The sequence below is a fragment of the Eptesicus fuscus genome, chromosome 1, assembly GCF_027574615.1.
Source record: "Eptesicus fuscus isolate TK198812 chromosome 1, DD_ASM_mEF_20220401, whole genome shotgun sequence".
Classification (NCBI taxonomy): Eukaryota; Metazoa; Chordata; class Mammalia; order Chiroptera; family Vespertilionidae; genus Eptesicus; species Eptesicus fuscus.
The window spans coordinates 6,633,868-6,657,763 of NC_072473.1; the positions used below are offsets into that span (position 1 = coordinate 6,633,868).

Here is a 23,896-nt window from a genome sequence, read left to right on the forward strand (position 1 = left end):
TGGGGTGCTCATTGTTGATGTCTACAGTATTGTTGAGTCTAAGATGAAAAAAATCCACCTATCCAAAAGGCTATTTTGTTAGCAACTATTGACAATGAATTCAGTTTAAGTCTTCAGTTTGTATTTTCCAAGTCCAAAATTATTCAGGGTAAGTTATCATTGCTTAACTGTCATTATTTAAAATACCAGTGGGAATGCTATCACTATAAACCTCTGGGTAAACATTTTTTTTTTGCAATCTCACCATCATTTTAATTTTGTTTACATCTCTAGTCATTTGCACAGATGTTGATGAAGCTGCATTTTTTGCTTCAATGTGTATTGCAATATTCTTATTGCGTTCTGCAGGTCCTCCAGTAAACGTTACTTGCAATATTTTTATCAACAGTTTTGGATCAGTCACAGAAACCACCATGGTAAGTGCTACAATGCCACTGGCAAGAGAAAAACTTGACTTGATTATGCCATGAACACAACCTGTCAAATTTTCTATTTATTGTTCAACTTGCAGGGCCTCCTGTAAATGTTACCTGCAACATATTTATCAACAGCTTTGGGTCAGTAGCAGAAACTACAATGGTGAGTGGGAATGAACATTGAAGCCATGGTGTGAAGGAATGGGAAATGGGATCTAAGAGCACTATTATATATTTGTGGGATATTTACTGAGTGCCAATTTCCAAGTTCACTCACCTTTAGAAAGTAATTATTTATACTCTTTTACTTTAGAAAGTCATTAGTCAAGTGTTCATTACTTAAAAGTCAATAATCTTGTATCCATCATGCCAAGGAAATTTTGGAAACACTTGATGTTAGTTAGATTTAGGTAAAGATATGGTTAAGGGTACTTAAATATTTGCATCTCCAATGTTTCAGAAAAATAATTTCAAAGTTTGGGAAATATTTTATAGCCATTATTTTTCATATACTGTAAGTTTTAACATAGTAGGCTCATATATGCAATGTTTAAGATATATGCCAAGGGGCTGACTTTACAATAAACACATTCATGCACATATGCACACACACACACACACACACACACACACACACACACACACTTTTGTTCACAATAGAAAGTAGTCCTGAGTCCATAGTAATTACATGCATGGCTTTTTAAAAAATAACATAAATATAAGACTATTTAAAGCTCATCATAATGTACATGCAAACAAGTTTCACGTATATGAAAATGGTTTTAGATACTTTAAAATTCGCCGGATTCCTTGTAGATGTCATAGTTATGGCGTTGCCTTGACACAGCCTATTTGATCAGTAGACTTATAGTGCTAGGCTATAGTGTGGAGATTGCTTTTTGAGTGAAATTTTATCTTGTCCCCTATACAATTTATTTTATGTCCTAAGTCAATGGGCTGGTTTTAATTTTCATGACTGTAAAATATACAACCATATTATTGGATGAGATAAAAATAAAATATAGTTGAGCTTGATCAAATAGTAATGATGGCTGATGTACTAAAAACACTCAAGAAGTGAAATAATGAGCACAATGCCACTGAGATGTAAAAAATAATGTTCCCCTGTTTTTATGAATTTTCTTTTAGGCTACTAGGATCATGTCTAACAAATTATTGTACTTTTCAGTATCCTTGATGCTAGAAAGAAATAATTTATGTTTTACCACTCCTTTCCACTGGCAAAATTAGGTGTAATCAACTTCACTACCCACTATAATATTGCTCTGGCATAGCATTGTCCAGAAATGAGACATATGGGCCTTGACAGAATATAGTGCATAAATAATTTTACCCAAATAAAATAGTTTTGATAGGGTTATTAAATGACATAATAAAAGCTGAACATGGAAAGAATAATGAAACTCTGAGTTTGGCATTCAGTCTGTGTCTCTCCCCTCTTGGTTTTATCCTGATAAATCTCCTAGCAGCCCAAATCACTGTCACCAGCTTTACACGATGGCATTCAATGACAATATTTGCACGACCTAATGCTAATTGCATTAATTAGTCTCCTAAGTTGCTTTGATTAAATCTCCTCATTGCATTTTACCCTCAATCAGAAATGCAAATGTGCACCTTTTTAATGCTCATTAATGCAAGAAAAAGCTTACTATTTAAGGAGATGAAAATGGAAAATGTGGAGATCCTTGTTTTCCAGTCTTTATCAGCTACTGAAGGTGTTTAATAAATGGGCTGCTTTGATGCTTCCTGGTCATTTATTAAGGTGTTCTTTGTCATGTTTCCTCTGAGAAAATTTGGAAATCATTGCTCAAGTGTAATATCAACAGCTTATCTGTATGAGCTATATCGAATCACATGGTCAGAAGAGTGATGTGTATTAAGCTTCTATTTCATTTCTTAGCTTTTAATGTAATGACAAACTTCATTTGTTTGTTTTTTTAAAGCTCATTTATTTTCTTCAATATGTGTGAAGCTAAAAAATGTTTTTGAAACTCTATCATATTTAAATCAAGAATAAATCCTTGTACCACATAAAGTAGGGACTGGCAAATTTTCTTTCTGTAAAAGGCCATTCCATAAATATTTAAGACTTTGAGGGCCAGGCAGTCTCTGTCACAACTCAATTCTGCCCTTTTGGCATGAAGCAGTCATAAACAATGGTAAGAAAATTGATGTGGCCACACTTAAAAAAAAAAAAAAAACACTTACGAAAACAGGCTATGGCCAATTGCCAACCCTGAATTTAAGGCATCAATATTTAAATATTCAGGTATTCATAAGAATGTGTGATTTGCTCCACCTTCGAAAGGGTCTTATCTTCCCAAATCCCTAAGGCCCTGCTTGGGAATCTACCTGATGTGCCTACAGTGTCATCACAGCCTGAGCTTCCTTTACCAAAACCCAAGATTCTACCACCCATGATTTTACTCATACTTTCAGAAATTTGTCTCAAAAATTGGTCAAAAATGTTAAACAGAATCATATTCTTCCCTGAGCTGTCTTTAGTTGGAGTGAGAACATCAGACCTTTAGCTTTTAAGCACAATAATGGATGTGATCATTGAGGAGACCGATTAGTGCTATTTGAGAGGTAATAGTTTCGCTTTCTCTAAATTTTCTGGAATAGATTTTTACAAGAATACCTCAGAATTTTGAGTTTCTAAACATGATTTTCCTCTCTCTATATGTGCCACTCACACCACATAGCCCTATAGCATTATTGCAGGATTTAGTTTAGGTGTTTGTTTGTTCCTAAATAAGAGGCAGTAATTTTCTGATTAAGAACTCGACACGACTTTCTTTTGGTGCTATCCAGTCTTCCCCTTTTATGTTTGATGAAATACCATAATATGTTTGATGAAAGACTAAATAATTGTTGATACTACCTGCCCACAAAGTACAGGCTTGCTTACAGATGGAATGTGGCCTCTAACTCACTCTTTTGATATGTTAGTGTTGAAGATGTGTGCTCACAGGCTAGCATATTTGTATTATTCTAAGAAATATTTTATGGATCATTATGATGACATACATTACTCCAAAATACATACTTTTGTTCATTAAGAGCCACAGGGATCTGTTGATGGTCATTGCTATCATGTTAAGAGTATTCAGTGGAACAATTTTTTTTTGTGGCTTCCAAAAGACTAGTAAGGGATGTATAATGAGAAAGGTTATATATGTTTTTGGGAATGTCAGTTTACCATTTCCTTTTCTTTCCTCCTTCTCTTTAGCTGCTGATGGCAAGTGAATTTACAGGATGGGGACTGTATTTGCAAAACCCTCTTTCCTGATTTAAAGGCATAGTTTGGGAATATTAATAATGTCAGTAAAGGTCAAGAGGATTTGCATGACATCTGCATGCAACTCTCTCCAGGGATAGGCCATCAGAAAATGGAAAAAGCCCAGCCAGTGTAGCTCAATGGTTGAGTGTCAACCTATGAATCAGGAGGTCATAGTTTGAACCCAATCAGGGCACATACCCAGTTTGCAGGCTGGATCCCCAGTAGGAGCGTGCTGGAGGCAGCCAATCAATGATTCTCTCTCATAATTTACATATATATAATTTCCTCTCTCTGAAATCAATAAAAAATATTTAAAAACAAGAAAATGGAAAAAGAGAGGGTCTCCTCAAAGCTTTCTAATGACTGCCTGGAAGGATGTGGGTAGACAGAGGAACTGTGGGTGCTGGAACACTCACTACCCATGCCACAAAATCAGATCCTGACACCTTTCTCATTGAACAGATTTGGGGAAAGGAAGGAGCAAGAGCTGAAAGTATGCAAAATTTGTCCATTCAGTGAGCATCTTCACAATATGATCTTGGCTCCCCAAAACTCTGCCCCAGAGCAAAAATTCCACATGCTCTGCTGATTACTGTTGCAGGGTAAAGAGTTGTTTTATCTCTGATCTGAAATCATGTTGCTGAGGAACTGGATAAGAGGTAGACAGCTCCTTATAAGAACACATGCTGTGTTGTAACTGCTGAAATGACACTATCAGCTCCCTTTTATTCTATAGCTGCATAAGCAATTCATAAGAAGATGCTAACTTATTAGGAATAGCAGGTAACTATATCTTTTATTTTTGATTTTTTAAAGAAGAACCAAGAACCTTCCACAAGCCTGGCATTTTGTTAAACTGAGATATAAGGTGACCTTAGTCTCTAAATTAACAACACAATGTTAAAGCCTGAATTCATCATAAAGTAACTGCTTCCCCATAATTTCAAATTCAAGGCTAACTTTCTATATCAAAGCTAGCATAGACTCAAGATGATGAAAACTGTACTACTGTGCAGCCAGAGGTTAAAACCAAAGTGCCCCATAGGCACTGTGGGGAATCAGTGAAACATATCTTTGTCTTTGATAACATTATAACATAATTGGATTAAAACATATATGCATTTTAAATAATAAAACAGTAATGGTAAGGTTTAATAAGAGTATATATAAGGCAGTGTGGCAACCTCTATGTACAAATTCCAGGCTAAATATAATAGTACAAAAATAATTCAACTTAAGGAAACAATCTTTGTGGCATCAGCACCATATCAGAAGCTACCAGAAAAAGTGAAACTTTAGAAATTGTCAACTTAATAGAAAATAACAGTATGGAATATAGGTACCTGTATTAAGAATATAATAAATAGTATATGACTTATACATAGCTTATGAAAAAAAAAATATATATTTCCATTACCTAATCCAATATCCATATAGTCAATAATAGGAAGATAAATTTTAATACAAGGAAATATTTATTTGAAGTAGAATCTGTCTCTGGAGAGAGATGACAGTGTAAAAGAAAATTCAGACTGCATTTAGGCATGTCTCTCAATATTTATCTCCCTTTAATATTTCATTAAACCTAGAAGCAAAAATAAAAACAAAGAAGACTACAAAACAATATAACTAACTCCTGTAGTTTGGAATGTCATGAGAGAATAAACCTATCTATAAATAAACAGAGATGATGCACAGATAAAGCACACATGAGTAATGTCTACCCTGCATTGACAATGATAGAAAACTGAAAAAATTACAGAGGCACAGACTCAGAAAATATTTTCTTTGGCTATCTACTTCTCTAGGTCCTTGGGTGTCTTTTTCTATTCTAATAGGTATTAAGGGTTGCTATTTATTTTAGAATAGTGTATGTCATCATAAATAAAATTATGGAAAAATTTAATTCCTATATATTATAAAGAACAAATACTTCTATAAGATCTAATAAAGGACTTATTTCACATAATTCCTTTAATTGTGGCATAAGACATATTTTCTACTTTAAGTTTCCAATTATCCTTGCTTACAAATAGGAGGATTAATTTATTTTAAATTAACTGTTAAACATTTAATGGTTCTACTGTGGCATAATGGATTCGGTGATCTTTTTAAAGTTCTAATAGTGGGAGAATCTATTTTATTATTTTCTCTATATATATAATTTAAAAAAACACCCAGGAAAACTGGAGAATACTTGTGGAAAATACTTTTTAAAAAGATGTTACATTCGCTGTAAAAAATTACATTGAGATTTTTTTTTAAAGGTCAATGTTTTCATATTGTATGTCACTAATGTAATGCTCTCTAGAGTCTCTCAACATGCATATTTAAATGATTCACAGGTTCAAGGGAGAATTGCAACGTATCCTGGTGATTTTGCTTCCCCATACTTTTTATCTGGCTTCTTATGTCCTCTTGCATGCTAGCATCCTATGATTACTTCCTGGGGGTCCCTTCTTGGCCTTGTGATGGCCTAAAATATTTAACCCATTCACTTCTGTTATTTCCAGCTGTCATTACATTCTGTATTTAGAGTTTCTCTACCTTCACAATTGGAATTGTTATGGATAACTGGTTCTCACTCTAAGGGAAATAAAAGGGGTGGATATCAAACACTGGAGAAGCTCCATTTTTCCCCTCAGAAAACCTTAAAAAAATCTCACAATTGATATATCTAGTGCATACTTATATTGGATTATTACATTTTCAATAGTATTTAAAAAATTTTTCCCAAAATCACACCTTCCATTCTTCACTCACGCAAAACTCCGAAGCTTCCAGTAACTCCTATTGACAATGAAACACAGACCTGGTCATTTCTTTCTAGTTACAACCTTCTGGTCCCTTTAGACAATTCCAAAATACATGATGAGAAACACTTTGAGGTTCTGCCATTCCTTTGGTTCGATCATTGGGGGAGGGGGTACATACACAGTGAACACATAGGATGGGATGGAAATATGGATGGGCCAAAAACAGCACTCTCTTAGGCCTGAGAATTTGCTGCACAGGCCTGGTATAATTTCAAAAGTCAGCTGATAAAATTTTCCAAGTCAGAAAGTCATTAGGTTGTACAATTGAGAATCTTAAGGTTATTTCTTTTCATACTTCAGCCTTTCAAAATAAGCTGGGTTTTGATGACTGATTTTCAGAAGTTAGTAACAATTTGATTATTAGCATTCTTTAGGCCAGTGGTTGGCAAACTGTGGCTCGCGAGCCACATGCGGCTCTTTGGCCCCTTGAGTGTGGCTCTTCCACAAAATACCACAACCTGGGCGAATCTATTTTGAAGAAGTGGAGTTAGAAGAAGTTTAAGTTTAAAAAATTGGCTCTCAAAAGAAATTTCAATCGTTGTACTGTTGATATTTGGCTCTGTTGACTAATGAGTTTGCCGACCACTGCTTTAGGCCAACTACATTGGGCACTCATTCTAAAAACCATCACCTTCAAAATACTCTATCAGCCTGATCATCAGGATGGCTGTATTTGAAAAGAAGTCATGGAAATTTGAATAGTTTAGTAATAGGTAGAAGGAACTGAACTGAAACTCTTTTCCATACACCCTGATCTTTATAACTTAAGTCATTTTTTTTTCTTTTGGCCCTGAGGTTAATTAACCAAAACTGACCATCCTGAGGTGGCCTCCATTATAGCTGGTAGAGTAACTAACCATCCCAATTTCACCTCGAACTGAGTGGGTTCCCTGAATATGGGACTTTGGGAAGTTCTCAGGCAAACAAAGACAAGTTGGCCACCAGTAGATTAATGTAAACAATTATCAAAAGTCCAGGTGCCAAAGGTGTGGAAATAGAGCAAATTTGAATAAAATGGTAAAGGAAAGAAAGTAAGAAGGAATGAGTACATATCACCCTAAATGGGTACAAGTGGCAGGAATGGACAACTATTAGCTCTAAACCTTAGTCCCACTTGACTAGGGAATACAGTTGAAACCTATATGGGGTCCATTCTATCAAGCAAAGCAACAGTTTCCATGAACCTAAAGACTTTTGAGTAGAAATCCCCAGGAGAGCAATCGCTGCCCTATGCTGATTCATTAGCACAGAAAGAAATTTCCAGACCAAGTGGGAATAACAGGGTGTACCCGAGGCTCCCACGAAAAGTAACACATTTGTTAGAAGGTGCTCAGATGAGAAGAACATGAAAAAGATCTCTGTTTTGATGAAGCATCAAGTTGACTACTATAGATACCCATTCACATAAGTGCTAAAATATTTAAGAATTTCAAAAGTAAGTAGTTGTGTGGGAATTATCTTATCAATATAAAACATTTTAATAAATATTTATGTTGATGAGTTAAAGAAATATTGCCCCATCATGTAAGAGTTTTACAATCATATTTTCACTACCAAAAGTACAGAGTGGGCTTGCTTCTGCTCAGAACTTCTGAGCAGAATGAGGAAATAGATCATAGCATTTCTGATTTGGAAAATGAATCCGTTTTATTTGACAATCTGTCATCACAGACTGACTTCTGTACTCATCATTACCTTTTCCTATAGAAAAATCAGCTTGAGTTGATACTATTTTCTCCCATAATCAGTAATTCAAATGGAAACAATTCAACCAAGTCTACCTGGTTTGGTTGAGTTTTTTTACTTTGTTCCCTTTGTTCCCACTCCTAATAGAATGGAGTGGTTTATTTTTAACCAAGTTATATACAGCCTGCTTTACTCCAAGGTATACACAAACACTGCACCAAATCAGAGAGAAGAGTGAGGGGAAATGTAGATGGACCTCATATGCCAGAATGGGTGATAAGTAACACCTTTCCATGGCATTTCTGTAGGATTACCGAGTGAACATTTTTCTGAGACAACAGTGGAATGATTCACGTTTGGCATATAGCGAGTACCCTGATGATTCCCTGGACTTGGATCCATCGATGCTGGATTCCATTTGGAAACCAGATTTGTTCTTTGCCAATGAGAAAGGTGCCAATTTCCATGATGTTACCACTGACAACAAATTGCTTCGGATTTCAAAAAATGGCAAAGTGCTTTACAGTATCAGGTAAGCTTCCTTTGACTGCACCTGTTCAGTTCTCCATTTTTCTCCTGGCCTAGAACTGTCTAATTCTGCATGGCAAGATATATGTGAATATTTGACTTTTGTGGTCTCTTGTTTATGTTTTGAATCTTAAAGTTGGTGAGAGGTTCTCATGATCTCAGAAGTGTGATTCTCTAAATATATATATATTTGGTAGGATGGTGGATGGGTGATGACATTGTGTAAATATCTGCACAAATGTGTTATTGATGAATTCAATATTCAATAAAGGAAGTAGAGCCTTTAGTTCAGTTATAATAGAATATAATGTACAAAGTATCATTTCAAATAATACTGTCATACAATAACATTTAACCCCTCCCCCCCTCCCACACACACATGGAAATTCAAAGCTCACCATGGTCACTGACACCATACTTAGGGCTGGGTGAGTGGAAAACTGGTTCTAATCCCAGCTCTGCTTCTAACTAAACATGTAAACTTGATCTCTAAACTTTTCTTGGGCTTGAGCTTGTGACAGACAATTCCTAAGATTTATTTTAGCCCTTATATCCTATCTAATAAAAGGGTAATGTGCAAATTAACCATCACTCGGTCACAAAGATGGTGGTTCCCATAGCCACAAGATGGCGGTGCCCAGTCTCCTTAGCCCTGCCAGAGTCACCCCATCCTGGAGGGGAGGCCACTGAGAGCAGGCAGTGTGAGCAGCCTGGCAGAATGCTTACTTCATGGCTGTGGCGATGAGGCAAGCATCCCGCCCTGGCCACCGAGGGCCTCTGGGCTGTGGAGAGCCTCTGGGCAGTGGGTGCGGAGCAGCCAGGCTGTGCAGAGAGCTACTGGTGCACGGATTCATGTGCAGGGCTACTAGTTCTAATATAATATCCAAAATCTTCATCACTCCAAGCTCAAAATAATCTCTTTTCTGAATTCTAATAACAGTTTCTCTGTGAATTTGTAAAGCTCTTATTTCTTAATATCTCACATTTTGGCTATTTCTATACATGAATATAGCATAAGAACATGGACTTTGGGAATACAACAAATCTAAATCAAATCCAAGCTTTGCCACTTATTAAGTAACATAACACATATCCCTCAGGTATCTTAACAGTAAAATGGGAAACACCATATTTATTTCTGAGTATTATTGTGAGACCGGATGATATAGAGCAAATTATATATATTTTTTACTCAGGGCCAGACAGTATTTTAGCTTTGGGGGCTCGACTGTCTCAATTTTGTCACAACTACTCAACTGTGCCATTGTAGCGTTAAAACAGCCATAGACAATACTCAAACAATTGAGTGTAGCTGCATTTCAATAAAACTTTATGTTCAAAAACAGGTTGAAGACTAGATTTGACCCTTTGTTCATACTTTGCTGACCCCTGATATAGAGTATATAAAAATACTTGCCACCACCCTGGCCAATGTGGCTAAGTTGATTGAGCATTGTCCTGTGCTTTTAGAGGTTGCTGGTTTGATTCTGGGTCAGGGCACATGTCCAGGTTGTGGGTTCAATCCCTGGTTAGGGTGTATATGGAAGGTAACCAATCAATGTTTCTCTCTCCCTCCCTATCCCTTCCCCTCTCTCTAAAACCAATAAAAACATATTTAAAAAATACTTGCCATAATACATGACATAGAGGATGTGATCAATAAATAAAATCATGGCTGTTTGTATTTTAAAGTTAACATTCTTTCTAATTAGTACGCTCTTTGTATTCAACATATTTGGATTTTGTATCTTCTATAATCCCTCCCAAAGATCTAGACAATGTATTGTATATTAGACTTTCTAATACATTGAACAAGTATTGACATTTTAAAGATCCTTTATAAAATTCTTCCTTTCTCTCCAATATTATTACCCCCCAAAAAAGTGGACAGCTAGTGTCTTTGTGAATAATTTCCACAAGTTTACAGACTCATATCATTAAAACTTCATTTCACAATTCTATATACAATTTAGGTTTGTACTATATATTCCATTCTTAACCTAGTAATTTCACAGCTTGATGATGGTTGACAACCCCCATGCCATGTGGAACAAAAGAGGCTACTCATTTGTAAAAAGTAGCAGTCACTGCTTACACAAAGAACCAGGAAATTCCCTTATTTTATTTTTAAGGAACTTTACTTTTATTCTTATAAAAATTTTTAAGGAAACAAAATATTTCAGATGGCAATGCATTTGGTGTTAAGATGCAGTATTGAGCACAACCTAAGTTGATGTGACCTGATGAAATGGGACATATGTAGAGCGTGGTACAGGGAGGAAGAGTTATAAAAAGCAGTACAGGGCATCAGCTGCTCCAGCTAACCCTCTGGGCTTTGGGTGGCATTTGCTCTAGTAAATACCTAGCATCTTGCACTGCTGAAATAAAACCAGGAATTTTTTTTCTTTTGTTCCATGAAGTCCTTTCTATTCTAGAACTATGAAGAATATAATGTTCCCCAGACCTAGATCCAGAGGCAATTCTTCTATCTTTGGTTCCAACTGTAGCATATTACAGGCTTTGAAATACCTAAAATAGCTTTGGATAGAGTGGAGTTTGTCCTGTGGCTGGCTGGGTTAGTTTTTCCTTCACTGTTTGTATTCTATGAGATTAATGAATAAACTGACCGAGACAGATCCCTACAAACTCCAGATATTAAGATTGGGACTGACCCACTCCTTGAGGGGTGCTTAATCTGAGGGGTAGGTGAAAACTCCATGGTGCTTTCCAAACAATCCTATTTAATGACTGACTCCTTAAATCCCCCTAAAACTTTGCACATTTTTTACATTGGGTTATTTAAACTCTTTTATTTTTGTTTGTTTAGAGGAAAACATAACTATCTTTCTAAGGAAGCTATGACCTTTCAACTGCTAAAAATTTCTTCAAGTATGGGTATGACCATAGCAATGTTGTTAAGGAAATACTATTTGCCTTCAGTGCCTTCTTAATTGACTTACGAGGTACCTGGGTGCCTTTGTTACCCTCAACTGAAGAAAATTTTCTAAACCATAAATAATTATACGTTTGTCCCTCCACAACAGCACTTCATAGCACCAACGTATTGGCTACCCTCATAATGAAACTTTACCTGAACTACAACTTATTCCTTAATAGTGTTGGAGGATATTTGCTTGTTAATCCCTTTTGATGCCATTCATAATTCTAGGTATTGATGATTCAGCCTTCCCAGTAGTACTTGAATTGTATAGAGAACTCTTGGGGATTGACATGCCTTCTCCCTCTAATGGTAGGTTACAGACACCACTGAGTGTAGGTGGAGTGTAGATTTCTAGAGAGATATCCAATGGTGCTTTCCAAACAATCCTATCTAATGACTGACTCTACCTACACACATACGAGGACAACTTTTTTTCACATAGCCTCCCATCCTTGCCTCATCCTAAGGTCCGATGCAAGAACTTAAAAAGATTCTAGCTTTAGTAATAGAATGATTTTTATGGCATAGGAAAAAAGAACATTCTCTATTTAGATGTCAGAGCTAAAAATAAAATGCACAGTGAACTAAACCCTGTTTAAATGTTACCAATGGTAATACTTTGCTTATTTTACTCTCAGTTTTGATGAGATGCGTAAGTCCATATTTTCTGTTAGAAAGCAGCTATAAAAATCTGTGATTTCTTCTCTCCATGCTTATTTGGATCATGTTTATCTTTATATTCTATAATCCAGGCAAAATTACATTCTCATTTTCCTACTCTATGTCCAAATCCTCATTAGTTTTGTGACTTGTTTTAATGCAGTAATTAATGACTGTAACATAAGCGCCCACATCAGAATTAAGCAGTGAGGTTTCAGAGAAGTGCTGGGAAATGCCATGGAAACCACGATGATTCCATTCTTCCTAGAGGCATGCAAAGCTGGGAAGGTGGGAGGCACTGGCATGCACATACGCTGGTGGATTCAGCAAAAGCTGAACTAAGTGGTGTGTGGGGGGGTATTTTTGGAGAGTAGTTTTCAAAAAAGGCATGGCTGACAGTAGAAGTATTAAAGTCTAGAAAGTGGGTTCTGTACATGACAGACTCTCTTAAAGAGCTGAAAAGCTCTGTTGAGCTCATGATTTGGTTCAGAAATACACATACACTCAAGGGCATAATATTGGTTCAAACAGAACAGAGTAAGGGAAAAGAGGAAATTGTGCAAAGAAATACATGGCAGCTGGAATGACCACTTGCCTTTGGTTGTTTACCTGATTGAACTAGCAATAGCAACCAGTAGGTTTTCCTCCTTTTGGAGGCAACTTCCCACTGCATTAACATTCATCAGAGGTTGCTTTGAAAGTGACGGTGCAAATAACAATACCAATAAGGCAGCTCATGACATCAGGAGCTCCACACCTCCACCATTTACTGTATCCTCCAGGCTTATAAAACAGCCTCTATAACCCCATCAGTTTATCATTCTGAGTCTTAGTTTCCTTATCTATACAATGAGTTTGAACCAGGAGATTAGATGAAGTCTGAGGCTCCTTCTAGATCTATTATAAGTCTGCTAGAGGCCCAGTGCACACATTCATGCACCGGTGGGGTCCTTGGCCTGGCCTGTGGGGATCCGACATCTCCCAAGGGGTCCTGGATTGCGAGAGGGTGGTTCTTGAGTGACGCACCCCGGAATCGGGCTCCCTCCTCTCTTCTCCCAATATTATGTCACTTTCTCTCTGTATCTGTTTTGCTTCTTTCATCTCACTTTACCCCTAAGTTTGGCGGTAACTGAGGACTTGTGGGCATTTAGCTGCAAAATGAAATTATTTAGCAAACAGAATTTACTTAGCCTGGGATCTAGTCGGTTTAGGGCAGGACCCTGCTCAATGTCAGGATCCCACCCAGGCCCTTCTGCCCAGGCAGAGTCCTGTGGCTGCAAGAACCTCCTTCTTCCCACCTGAGCTGCTCCTTCACCTCCTTCCCTCCCAGGAGGTTGCCCACTGGCGCTACTGTCTGCCCAGAAGGAGGGAAGCTGTGGCTGGTTTCCCAGCCGAGAATGGTAGCAGAAAAATTCGCTGCCTCCACTGGTAATCGATATTAAGCGAATGGGCCAGCACAGGCGCCAGATGTCAGGGCCGCAGCGAGTAGGTCTTGCACATCTCATCATTTACCTAATCGAGTAGGAAAGTTTCTGTAAGGGCCAGACCCACGACCTCTGCAATGGGCTAGAGGCCCAGTGCACAGATTCATGCACTGGTGGGGTCCCTCGGCCTGGCCTGTGGAGATCAGGCCAAAACTGGCTCTCCAGCATCCCCCAAGGGGTCCTGAATTGCAAGAGGGTGGTTCTTGAGTGACGCACCCTGGAATAGGGCACCTTCCTCCCTGGTTCTGGGTGCTTCACCCGAGAACGGCAGCTGCCAAGTCATCATAGCTCGGCAGCTCCTGCATTGAGTGTTTGCCCCCTGGTGGTAAGTGTGTGTCATAGCTACCGGTCGGACAGTAGAACAGGCGGCCGATCGCTTAGGTTTTTATATATATATAGATAACTCAAAATTATCTCCTCCTTCCCAAACCACAAAATTCCTTCTGGATGAGGAAATAAGAATAGGTCCCTCATATCCCTTAGATCTTGGGAGTCATCAAGAAGAGGTTTTAACCCTTTGCACTTGCTTGCTTTTTTCTCGATTCCTTCATTCTAATGCTAACTGTGTCGAGTCACACTCGACATCCTAGTGCAAAAGGTTAAATTTAAGGTGCCTATCTCAAACTATTTTTGGATTTTTGAACCTGTTCTCCCAAACTGAATATCCAATTCCTGAGGTGAGGAACCTGATTTTCGAGTGGGTAGCAAAGATTGGATTACCTGCATTTAACATATAGCTTACATAAAGACAGGTACTCAATACTGGACTCCTTAGTGAGAAATTTTCCAATTAAAATTTAGATAATTTGTACCCTTTTATTTAACCAGATTACCCATGAGATATTTTAGAATGTGTTCATGAATTATATGTTTATATATTTTTAAACAATTATACAAAAATGGTTGGCTGAAACAGTTATTACCTGGATATGTAGGCTAAAGGAAATCACAGGGCAGATTTGAGCTAGCAGAATTGAAGGGCTAATCTGCTATTACTCATTATCTGAATTTTCTTGTGGCAGGAAGCCAAAGGAAATTCAGAGGTCCTGGTGAGCCTGCACAACTTATGTTGACATGGGTTTCTCCCTGGTCCAGAGTGCTGCTTTTGAAAGGCTCCCTGGATGGCATTAATCCCAAAATAAACACACTATGGCTCTCATGAGACACATGAATTACTTTAGCACATTCTCATAGCACATAACCCAAAGGAAAGGTGCTCCATTTTAAAATGGGAAAAAAAATTGTCCATCCTCAAAGCTCAGCATATCCTGGCTTATGGCATTTAAAATTACAAACCAACATCTATCCTGAAGAGGATACAACATTTATCATTGGACAGTCATTGAAAGACAATTAAGGACATATATAATTATGTGAAGTTCCACACACAGCCCACATTCAGAGCCGGTCCATCCAATATCTGATAGATCATTTCTTTCAAAGGACAATAAAATAAATGTTTTATTGGATGTTTCATTTTAGATAGTTCTCTCTATTCTTCCTAACCCATACACATGAACATTTCTGTATTCGGTACCTATTACACCCCACTCAACTCCCCATCCATGCTTAGTTCCAAGCACATGGGTTGCCTTGTCTTGAGTTTCCTTCCTTTGGGAAGCATATAGCTCATAATAGAAATGACAGTTGCATCTTCTTTCTGATAATTGCTTGGGCCTCCTCTTTAGCTGCTTGTTAAGAATAAACTGAAGAATTATGCCTAATTTTAATGTGTTATCTAATAAAGGATGGGGCATCCTACCATCTAACCAGAACTTTGTTCTTTCTCCAACCTTTGCCACCAGAAACATGGCCACCAACTCTCTGCCAATTACTACAATAGAAGTCTTAATGCACAAAATACAATCTTACTGTTAGCCGTCAGCAGATATAAAGTTACTTTAGTTTTCTTAAAGCCACGTTTTCACTGCACAAGTGCTTGTTCTCTTTCTGTTTTTCCAGCAAAATAATCCCAAATAAATTGTTAAGAAAATGCTAAGAGAAAAGCATTGTCTCTCCTTCTTCACTTCAAGGCCACCATTAAATATCTATAAAATTAGACACATAGTGATCATGGAATGGACAAATCAATCCTCATTATTTTAATATGCAGCTAATAATATTTCAGCTTTATGAATGTTTGGGTGTATAAATAATATTAGAGGTAAAATGACTTCGAAATTTAAAATGTAACTAAAATGGGAGCAGTATTGGTTATTTGAATCTTTGGTAATTTGAGCTCTTCATTCTGGTGGTGGTCACTTTAGCCCTCTCCAATTCAACGCCTTCAAAACATTTTTGTTCAGGAAAAATCAAAGCATTTGGAAAAGTTTTAGCTGCATATTTATTGGTTAGGCTTCAAGTTGAATCTTCTCCATATTTGGACTTAATTAAAATGGGCCAACCATAGATGTGCAAATTTTCTGAAGGGCACAGATGGGAGAAATATTGTATTTTTGTCCTTCCCAGGTAGTATTGCTCAATGCATATGGGTATTTTCTGCTATGCCTTTATAATGTTTGCTGAACATAGACCTTCCTTGTTAGCCACTGGCATTTTAGTCAGTGGAGAGGAGTAGAATAGCTGATGAATCAGCAGTGTTGCCATTCATCTTCTCCAAATCCCAAGGTCAACAGGGAAAAACAGGTCTTATATTTTCTTATTTGAAATTATCTAAGAGGATAGTCTAACTGTACAGCTAATACCAACTTGGGGCTTAGGTTCAGCCTGAGACAATATTGAAAAAAATAATTTATCTCTGGTGCCATTGCCACACTGCTCTGAACCCTGTTTTCTATCCAGTATCACCCTTCCGTTTGCTATTCTCAGTATCAAAGTCAGCTCTTGGGAATATTAGTAGGGAATCTGGGAATCTATCAACTCATATACACAAAGGAAGAAATGACTAACAGTACTCGAAATACAATTCTCTTCCTAGATTTGCATCTTAATAGTCATGGGGGCTTTTAGTTAAATGTCTATTAGTTTATTATATATAGCAGCTAAGAGTTGAAAGGTGTATGAGCAAGGACATGCACTGTGATCTTCCTGAAGCTCCTAATAATTTACACAGCATGAATTTTCAACCTTTACTTATATGGAAAGCCTTCTTAAGTATAGCCACATCTGTGCCTGTCTATAAGCCAGGTGAACAGCTTAGGGCCAGAGTAAGCAGGACTTGCTCTATGCTTTGTATGATGAGTGACTTCAAAGAAGTCATCTAATTACAGAGTTTAAAATTTCATTTCTTGCCTGTCTAGCCAAACTTGTTTTTTGCTTTCACTGGATCAATATTGTTTTGTGGGTACCATGTGTTTTGATTCAGGAACATCAAATGATTATGGAAAGTCATACTTCACTGATTAACCAAAAGGGCTCTCTCAGGATCTAGGCCTGTATGGGTAGATTATCTATTTACCCAATCAGTGTGAGCCTTTTTGTAGGCACCATGGGAAAAATTAAAAGTCCTTTTCTTGATTCAGTTCATGTGTCTGATTTACATAATCTGGAAGGATTTTCTGTATATGTGTGTGTTGTTGATCTGTTTGATTTTAATAAAGCAAGTAGTAAATATATGAATATATATGGAAACATGAAGAGAGAATAAATACCTACAAGGAAAAAATTAGAAATCCTTTTTTATCTTAGCCACAAATTCTCCCTCCCCAAGTTTTCTAGCTATAAGTATTGTTAACAGTTCTATCTGTCTGTCTATCTTGGAAGGATTCTTTAAATGGAGATTTGAAAACAACTTTAAAAGGTTGAATAAATGCACAAGTATTGCGATATATTCCTTTAAAATAATATATTAACATATAACATATCTTATTAATATATTGATATTAAACTATGGTCTCCTTCATGAGAGAAACTGCTCTTTCACGTATCTGATATGCATGACACCCAAAAATTGCTGAGTGGATGTACTAGATTACACCTCAGGCAGAGTTCTGTTTAACACTAACTCCTCCTCACTAAGGACATGGAACTGGTCCTCCTGTGTATTCTGCCCTCATCCCTGACTAGCACCATAAGCTTTTGTAAATTTTCAGTTGAGTCTAATCCAATGCATGTTGCAGCCACCTCCCTAACTTCCTCTGAAGTTTCTCCATAGCTGATTTTCTAGTCAGAGATCAGAGACAGTGCCCTGATACACTGCTACCACCGTAAGTAGAGTCCCACTGCCTATCTTTGAACATTCATGTGTGTTAATAGGCATTCTGATTTGGTTTCCTATCTGTGGCACCTGGAAACTGTTCTCCCATCTCCCTTAGCAGCTATCCCAGTTTTCTAGCCACACCCACCATACTCTTGGTTGCCAGTGGACTAACCTTGGTTTCACTGACTTGACTTTACTAGAATGCCTCTCCATTGTGACCTAAGCTCTTGATCAATCCCCCTTGTCATTAACCCTGGGTCCAGTCGCTTTGAAGCCTCCTTGAGCCTAATTGTCTTAGCCCTGGTTTTGAGTAGAAAGTAGTATTTCCTAAGAGAGTGCTAGCGCTATTGAAAAACTGCAGAGCATTTCCTTAACCCTCTTTCCTATTTCAAAATTATCTTCTTTTAGTCTATCATGTAGACCAGTGATTTTCAACCAGTGTGCCACAAGAATCTTTAAAATAAGCAATACCTGACTATTTAGTCAGGGGCACTGACCTGTTTTCCCTCAGACTGTCAAATAAAAAAATGTCAACAGCCAATACAGCAATGGCTGTCTGGTGTGAATGAATCAAAATTATAACTTTTCTTTGTCAGATCAGTAAAAAAATATATGTTTTTTGTTTTTTGTACAGAATTTTAGTAATTAGTTTATGTGTGCCATGAGATGAAAAAGGTTGAAAGTCATTGATCTAGACAGTAAAAAGTCATCCCTTAGAACATGCTTGAAATAGTGCCTTTAATATCTATATCTATATCTATATCTATATCTATATCTATATCTATATCTATATCTATATCTATAGATATGTATTATTGATTTCAGAGAAGAAGGGAGAGGAAAAGAGAGATAGAAACATCAATGATGAGAGAGAATCACTGATTGGCTGCCTCCTGCACACCCACACTAGGGATCGAGCCCGCAACCCAAGCATGTGCCCTGACTGGGAATTGAACCGTGTCCTCCTGGTTCATAGGTCCACATTCAACCATGGAGCCACACCAGCTGGGCTGAAACAGTGCTTCTTAAAATGTGCTCCAGAACACCAGCATCAGTGCTACCTGGGCTGCTTATCAAGAGGTCCTGAGAATCTGAATTCCTACCTCAGCCCTCAGATAACACTTATATCCACCAGAGTTTGAAATCCACTGTGTTAAAGGCTATCTTGATCAGACAACCATCCTGGCAGTGCCTTTTAATCCACTGACTCCCTAACTTTCCCATCCCTCTTTCCATGTGTGGGTTATATTAATGATGCACTTTTAGCTTGACTTCTAACTTGCCCCCAGGCTAATTTCACATAAGGTCTAGATGGGTTAAGATGACATTCTTATTCAATATTTGATGCATCCTGCAAATCTCTGACATTAGCATGTCACATGGTTCAGAAATTTCAAGGTACAACTGAGAGGAAAGATTCAACAGACCTACATTGTAGAGAAAGGCTGTCCTTATGTTCTTAAGGAAAGAGTGGATTGTGTTCTAGGATGTTGGATGACAAAGCCGTATCAGGACAATAAATATCTCACCTATATACCCAGAGTGCCAGAAAGTTCCTAAATTAAGAAGCATTATAACTTGCACTTAAGGCTTTCATCATATTCAAAGTGTTCGAACTCACCTATAAGAGGAAATCCTTTAAGCTGGTCACCTTCACTTAGTTTAGAATCAGATAAATGTTGAACAGCATGGGGTTTTGTGTGGAGAATTAGGCCCAGAGATTTAGTCAAGATCGAATAGCTTTTTCCCCCCAAATATTTTTATTGATTTCAGAGAGGAAGGGAGAGGGAGAAAGAGATAGAAACATCAATGATAAGAGAGAACCATAGATTGGCTGCCTCCTGCACGCCTCCCACTGGGGATTGAGCCCACAACCTGGGCATGTGTCCTGATCAGGAATTGAATCATGATCTCCTGGTTCATAGGACGATGTTCAACCACTGAGCCTTGCCAGCCAGGCAAGGTCAAATAGCTCTTTAAGAGTAAGCTGGGTCAACCAACCAGTTCCCTGGATCCACAGTGAAGGTACTCTATGAGGCTGCCGGGGAAGGTTGGAGGGGTTTTTAAAAAGGACAGGTCATGAGAAGTCTGGACACCTGAAGAAAAATGAAAGGGGTATCCCTGAGCAGGTACAAAACACTAAGGTGCCTACAATCCACTCTGCTGACTTCACAGACAAGACAGGATGATAAATTAGCAATAGGTTCTTTTACTAAGGAGGAAATGTGGTAGAGTGGAAAATAATAAATGAACTTTGACATCATTTAAAGTTGGGTTCAAATTGTGACATTGGGAAAATGGCTAATCTCTTCAATTTGCTTATCTCGAAAACTGTGAAAATACTATCTGCCTTGTGTGATGATACTCCATGATTGTAATGAGAGTGCTTGAGCAGAATTGTAATTATTAATACTATCGTTATCATCATAACATTTTAATATTTTCTTAAGTATTTTAATCCTAAAAGAGCACCATAGGTCCTACCCACTTTGATTTCCACAAACTGCTGAGGGTTTATAGCATGCTGCATAGAGTGTGCTAAATGCGGTCCCCAAACTAAGATACAATAGCAATACACTCAAGACTCTCTTACGTTTCGTGAATAAAACATAGAAGCTCCCTATTGTTATTACTTTCCAAATAAGGCAGACTACTGTAACCATTAGAATTAACTCTCCCAAAATAGTTCATTGGTAATCTTTGCTTCAGGCAAGCAGATCACTCATTAAAATGTGTATTTCTTTCTGAAAATTTCTTTTCTCTTCAAATGGTTTTCTTTTCCTCAAGAACATTTCACTTGGAATGGACTCTCAATTCTAATATTACTAAGTTTCTTATGAACTAGTAGTTCCTTTATGAATCAAGGTACCGCTGTCCACCATAATGTTGTAAAGTTAAATAGTTCATTTGAATCATTCTAGCAATGTACAGTCCTGGCCATGGACCCAGCCACCTGACCAAGGCTCAAAGACAGGTGGACGGAGCTTTCTAGTTTTCCTTCAGCTTGATTTGCTTTATTTCTAGTGGGAATCTGTTAGCAACTTACAGAAGAGGCCAGGCAAGTTTTGCTGGCTTCCTGTGCCTGTCTTGTAATTTGGCAACACCCTATGGGCTCTCATGCCCAGACGCCTCTCTCCTAAATCCCTAATCCTTTCCCATTTCCGCAGGATAAAAGCCTGAAATTCTCCCGCAGAGCTTTAGAACACTGATTCATTCATTTGTTAAACAAATATTTATTGACTACTTGCTCTGTGCCAACTACTATTTTAGATGGTAAAGAACAAATATGGGACAAAGAATAAATAGGGGACGAATAAGTAAATAAAAATATAATATTTGATTTTAAAAACTAAAAGGAACGGAAATGATTTACAATGTCTGCGTCTATTAGTCATTTAAACTTTAAGCAAGGTATAAAGCCATGAACTGGTTTTATGATCAAGGTGAACTGAATAGGAGAGTAGTAAGGAAGGGAAGTGAAATTTTGGGAGACTTTGTTTTATTCTCTTGCCTTTAAAATTGAAATGTTTGCTCAGCCTCTTACTCTCAGTAAAAGAAGCAGGGCCTCTCTGTAAGGAAACTATATTCCTTCCCTTGTACAAACCGGAGCTTGTATGTTGGCCACAATGACAGTGGGGGGATGTGTGATAATGCTTCAGGAAATGAGTTCTTTAACAAATATCAAATGGAAGATGGGCAGCCTCAGCTCGCTGCTCTCAGGTGAAATGGCCTTAATATTATAAATTATGAAAAAGAGGAGAGAGCAAATCTGACATGCTGTAGGCAGTATCTGCCAGCAAACAGTCTGAATCTCAATTAAAATATTTTGTGAGACCCACCAAAAATAGATGGAGATCCAATGTAAAGCAGATAAAAATTGTTCACATTTTAGTGTAATGCTGTATGTGTCCATCTTACTGGATGCAATTTCTGCATCTGTACAAAATATTAAGTTCATTTTACTCAAAACTACTTTTAAATAAAAGAATAGCTTAAAAAAGAAAAGCAGTGGTGGTTACTTTTGAAGGTTCTTGACTAGGAAGAGAGCACAAGGGAATGTTCTGGGGTGAATGAAATATTCTAAAAGTGGATCTGGGTGCTTGTTAAATAGGTGGCTAGAGATATAAAAAGTCATCATGGTACAACTTAATATTTGTATAATTTTACTGTGTCCTATAGTAACTTCAATGAAAAAGGAAGAAAAAGTAAGTAAAGGGCAAGCCCACATTTCAGGCCTGCAGATGTATAGTAAACTAAACATCATAAACTATGGGTTCTGCAGCCTATGAAGGGACTGATTTAGATCTTTACAATTGCTTCCTATTTGCTCAACTGATTACATGATTTAGCAAACCATGGAGCTGTTAACTTGCCTCCTTGTTATTGGCACCCATTGGGTTCCAATACTAAACCCACGTAGAAAGGAAATTAGAAAACAAATAAGGAGAAAGGGAAATACCCGCCAAGTTCTCAGCTGAGCCAAAATTCAGAGACAGTTTCATGCTTGTTGTGAATTTCTCTCAATAGGGTATTCCATGCTGGTAATAGTTTACCCCAAGAATTCTGGATCTCCATAGGATTGTTAGATCTGCCACAAAGGCAGAAACAATTGTGTGTGTGGCTTCTGCTCCCTAAATAAATGTAAAAAGTTCACCTCACAAAAGAGTCATATTCAGCAAACCTATGATTAGGAATATTAAAACTGGGTTGTTTCCAATAGCAAACAAAATATAGTTGAATTCCATGTTGCATGCTTTTAAAACTGTATTTATTTCCACTATTATTTCTTTCTAGTTTCTCATAAGAAACTTATAGATTTTTCTGGTTTGATTCACTTAAATTATGTACATGCTCACTGATTATTTTATATAATGAACATATTTTTGTTTGATGAAAGTATTTCCTCTTTAAAAAATAGGAAAGAATAAATAGATTCTCCTTGAGTTAATAACAGTTTTAAAAACTTACAGATTCTTTTGTGGTTTTTACTCCTTTACAAAGTGTCAGGGTTTTTTTAAATCGATTACTAGAGATTTTCATTTTGATCCTTTTACTCTACTTTTATATAAAAGAGTCCATGGCATTAATCTCAATAAAACTGTGTTTTGCAAAAAATAAAGTCTTCTATGGAAAAAATTTTTAAATATCTATATAATATTTATAACTCTAAATGAAATCCATGACTGACAAAAATTATTGTTCCTGTCTAAAATGTTGTCAGTTGTTGATAACTCAAAAATCTATTTTTTTCCCTTTAGAGACATGGTATTTGTGTTCTCAGAATAGCCCACAGAAGCTAGGTAACTTATTTAGCAATGGAGGTGAAATACTGTATGTTTATGGCAAAATTTAAATAATAATAAAAAATATTATAGCAATAGCAGTAGCAGAAGGTTACTGAATAAGAGAGAACTTTATAATTTTACCTTTCAGGTATTGTTTGAAGACATGTTTAATATGAAAGACATCTTCAAATAACCTACATGTGTCAATATAGATAATGCAGAATAAAGGGTAAAAACAAAACATGAATCATCCTATAAACCAAAAATATCTACTCTTAATATAGTGTTGTGCTTATCTCCAAGAATAAGAATATATTTTTTACACAATTGAGGTCACACTGCACTGTTTTGTATCTTGCTTTTCATAATCATTGTTGTATTTTAACTAGTTTGGAGATTGTCAGCATAGATTCTTTGTCTAATCTCACTTCAGATCCCAAATCTTTACTTTCTTTGAAGTATATGCCACTACTTTTTTTTTCATATTAGATAGAATGTACAAAATGAAACAGAGAAAGAAAAGAGGACCAGTAGAAGAGAGTGAAAATGAGCATGCCAGCAAGGGAGAGTTTCGGTTGTAGTGCCAGAGTCAAAGGGATCTACAGATATAAAAG

General features: G+C 37.1%; 1 protein-coding gene across 2 annotated transcripts in view; it reads left to right on the plus strand.

Annotated features, from left to right (window-relative positions):
• GLRA2 (glycine receptor alpha 2) overlaps positions 1-23,896 on the plus strand; it is a 168,237-nt gene that overhangs the window by 39,466 nt on the left and 104,875 nt on the right. Inside the window, exons 3-4 of one of the 2 annotated variants that reach the window (XM_054715516.1) lie at positions 349-416; positions 8,534-8,757. In XM_054715516.1, coding sequence (XP_054571491.1) covers positions 349-416; positions 8,534-8,757 — 292 coding nt within the window. Of the gene's footprint in view, positions 1-348; positions 417-511; positions 580-8,533; positions 8,758-23,896 lie in introns of both variants that reach the window. The other variant, XM_008154921.3, reaches the window with a different exon arrangement.